General features: G+C 43.6%; 1 protein-coding gene across 1 annotated transcript; it reads left to right on the top strand.

Moving 5' to 3' along the window:
* Positions 1-232: 232 nt before the first annotated feature.
* On the top strand, positions 233-2,392 carry LOC135703049 (uncharacterized). Its single transcript, XM_065224156.1, has one exon. It carries the CDS (start codon positions 233-235, stop codon positions 2,390-2,392), a length of 2,160 nt encoding a protein of 719 aa, XP_065080228.1.
* The last annotated feature ends 1,132 nt before the right edge of the window (positions 2,393-3,524 follow it).

Below are 3,524 nucleotides of genomic sequence, written 5' to 3' on the forward strand. Positions count from 1 at the left end.
CCCAAATTCTCCTCTTCTGTGAACTTCAACCTAAAATTGAGTGATCCTTACCGAGGCAAGATTGATGTGACGTCATCGGACCTTTTGCTACTTTGGTTCGAATTTGAATTCAGAACAGTTACCTGTTCTACCAGGTCAGTAATAGCGAGCAGTATATGTCCGCCGAAGCGGAGACTACACGCGGAATACTACACCTCCAATTTCTTTACCGATTGTTCGACATCACATCAAAATGCCACCCACCACCCGGAAAGGATTGTCATCCCTGAAGCAACTGAGGGTTCAATTGGACGATTTGAAATCCTCGTTTGATGACATTTGGTCTTTCATTCAGAAGTTTTCTGATGAAACCACCGGTACTCAAGTCGAAGTTCGATTAGAACGGATCGATGATTTGTGGGAGAGATTTAGTGAGAATTTGGTCGAGCTAAAATCTCATGAAGACTTCGAGGATGAGGAGAATTATTATAGTAAGTTACGCAAGCACTTGAGCGATCGCTATTATGAAGCCAAAACCTTCCTGTTGGACAAAAGCAAGGCCCTTCGCGTTTCTTCTGAGTTGGAACAGTCCGCCCATGAACAATCAATGTCAGGTGTTGTCGGTCATGTCCGGTTACCGCAGATCAAGCTCCAATCATTCAACGGTGACATCGATGACTGGTTGAGCTTCCGAGACCTGTTCACCTCGCTCATCCACTGGAGGACTGATTTACCAGAGGTGGAGAAATTTCATTATTTGAAAGGGTGTCTTCAACGTGAACCTATAAGCCTAATCGATCCACTGAAAATTACCAAGGCGAATTACCAGATAGCTTGGGATATTCTGGTAAAGAGGTACAACAACAACAAGCTGTTGAAGAAGAAGCAGGTCCAATCTTTCTTCAAACTTCCGACCCTCTCCAAGGAATCTGTTGCTGAGTTACGAAATCTGGTGGAAGGTTTTGACCGAGTCGTACAAACACTTGATCAAATCGTGGAACCTGCTGAGTACAAGGATCTCCTATTGGTGAATCTGCTCACGATGCGACTGGATCCATCAACTCGTCGAGCATGGGAAGAATATTCGACCAACAAGGAGATGGATTTACTGACAGACCTCACCGAATTTCTGCGTCAGCGAATGCAAGTACTGGAATCCCTTCCATCTAGGCAGACGGACAACAAGATCATCCATCAGCAACAACCACCACCGAAACCGAAAGCTTCAGCAATCAAGGCAAGCTACAATTCGATTCAATCGTCAGGAGGAAGATGTGTGGCTTGTAAGGACAACCACCTTCTATACCAATGTTCCGCATTCCAAAGACTTTCTGTGGTGGATCGGGATTCTCTACTGAAATCTCAAGGATTTTGCCGGAATTGCTTTCGATCGGGGCATCAGGCAAAGGATTGCCAATCCAAATTTTCCTGTCGGATCTGCAAGAACCGTCATCACACCCTGGTTTGCTTCAAGTCGGAGAAGGATCACACTGTAACGGTCGCAGCGATTGCTGGGGGCAATCATCCTTCAAATTCCAAGGAATCCCAAGGCTCCTCAGGTTCCAATTCAATCCAACTGGCTAACGTGGCAGCCACTGACGTTTCGGTATGCGGTACGTCTAATCAACTCACGTCGCAAGTCCTTTTAGCGACAGCGGTAGTCATCGTCGAGGACGACGTTGGTTCAAGGTACCACGCCCGTGCTCTTCGTGATTCCGGTTCAGAGAGCAACTTCGTATCGGAACGGTTAACCCAAAGGATGAAGGTAATCAGGAATAAGGTCGACGTCTCGGTCCTTGGTATAGGACAAGGGGCTACCAAGGTCAAACATACAGTCCAAGCGGTCATACGTTCGCGAATCTCGGATTTCTCACGAGATATGAGGTTTTTGGTGCTACCCAAGGTGAATGCGAATCTCCCTACAACCTCAATCAACACGGAAGGGTGGATTCTACCGAATGGAATTGAGCTAGCGGATCCTGCATTCTTCACGTCCAAGGAAGTCGACATGGTGCTAGGCATCGAGGCTTTCTTCGAATTCTTCGAATCGGGGCGAAGGATTACAATCGGCAAACATCTACCAAGCCTTACAGACTCGGTGTTCGGTTGGGTAGTATGTGGTGGCTGTTCAACTCCTATCAAATCCCTACAAGTCAACTGCCATTTCTCAACGTCCGAGGACTTGGAAAAGTTGATGGCACGTTTCTGGTCGTGCGAGGAGGTGGAATTCACGGACGCTTATTCTCTGGAGGAGAAAAAGTGTGAAGAATTATTTCAACGTGGAGTTCAAAGAGGTCCAGAAGGTCGTTATACTGTTCCCCTACCCAAAAACGAAGACGTTCTTCCAAACCTGGGCGAGTCACGGGACCAGGGAATCAAGAAAATGCTATCTTCCGATGCTTACCGACGATAAAAATACTAGTTAACGGAATCATGATCAGTGTACAGTAAGATCATGGATTATCATTTGTGTTACACAGCATGATCAGCAACAAAAACGATAATCTACTGATATGATAACAATCACTTTGTAATGTATCTCAAAATGTAGGAACTTGCTGTCTTCGGGAAAGTTGTTCTATAGTTCAAATACCCTATAATACGGATATTTTTGGAATAGGGATGACACATATATTTTGAAAATCCATGTAGGTCGCCATTTTGAAATCCGTCATCTCGGCCGTTGGTTTCGGAAAAAAAAACTGTCAAATACCCTACAATATATGCGTATTTCTGGAACTGGAACAATGTGTAGATGTCGAAAATCGATGTCAACCGCCATTTTGGAATCCAATTTGGCGGCCTTTGGTTTTAGATAGAACTGACAAATAAACTACACAGCAAAAAAAATGTAATATCGATCAACGTAATTCAAGCTGATGTATGAAATAATGATGTAATAGCAAAAAGCAGATGCAATATTACATCAATGGATGTAATTTTGTTCGCAAAATCGATGTACATCGTACAATGTGATATTACACAGCCGATGGATTGACCTGGTTGCAGCAGTTTTGATGTAATATTCAACAACTTTTTTTGCTGTGTAGTCAACATGGCGGCCGACATCAATTTTTGACATTTACACGTCATCCCGGTTTCTAAAATGCCCACATTGTAGGGAAAAGTTGTTTCTAAAATCAATAGCCGCCATCTTGGATTCCCAAATAGCGGCAGATATCAATTCTCTACATCTGCATGCCATCCCTGTTCCGAAAATACCCACATTGCAGGGTAATCTTGGATTTCCAAATGGTGGCGGACATCAATTTTCGACAGTTTTTCTTAAATCAATGGCCACCATCTTGGATTTCATAATGGCGGCAAACATCGATTTTCGATCTCTATACGTCATCCTCATTCCGAAAATTCACATATTATAGGGGTTTGATTAGCCTTGTCTTAAATGGGGAATTTTCAGTGACGACAGCTGATGATGATGATCTGAGATTATCGCTATTTCATATGATCATGATCTGTTACACAAATGATAATCGCATTATCGTTACCAGAACTGTCCATTGTGATTTATGGATGTGTACTAA

The sequence above is a fragment of the Ochlerotatus camptorhynchus genome, unplaced genomic scaffold (assembly GCF_037179485.1).
Source record: "Ochlerotatus camptorhynchus isolate MF236.1 unplaced genomic scaffold, CSIRO-AGI_Acam_v1.1 ptg000207l, whole genome shotgun sequence".
NCBI classification, from domain to species: Eukaryota; Metazoa; Arthropoda; class Insecta; order Diptera; family Culicidae; genus Ochlerotatus; species Ochlerotatus camptorhynchus.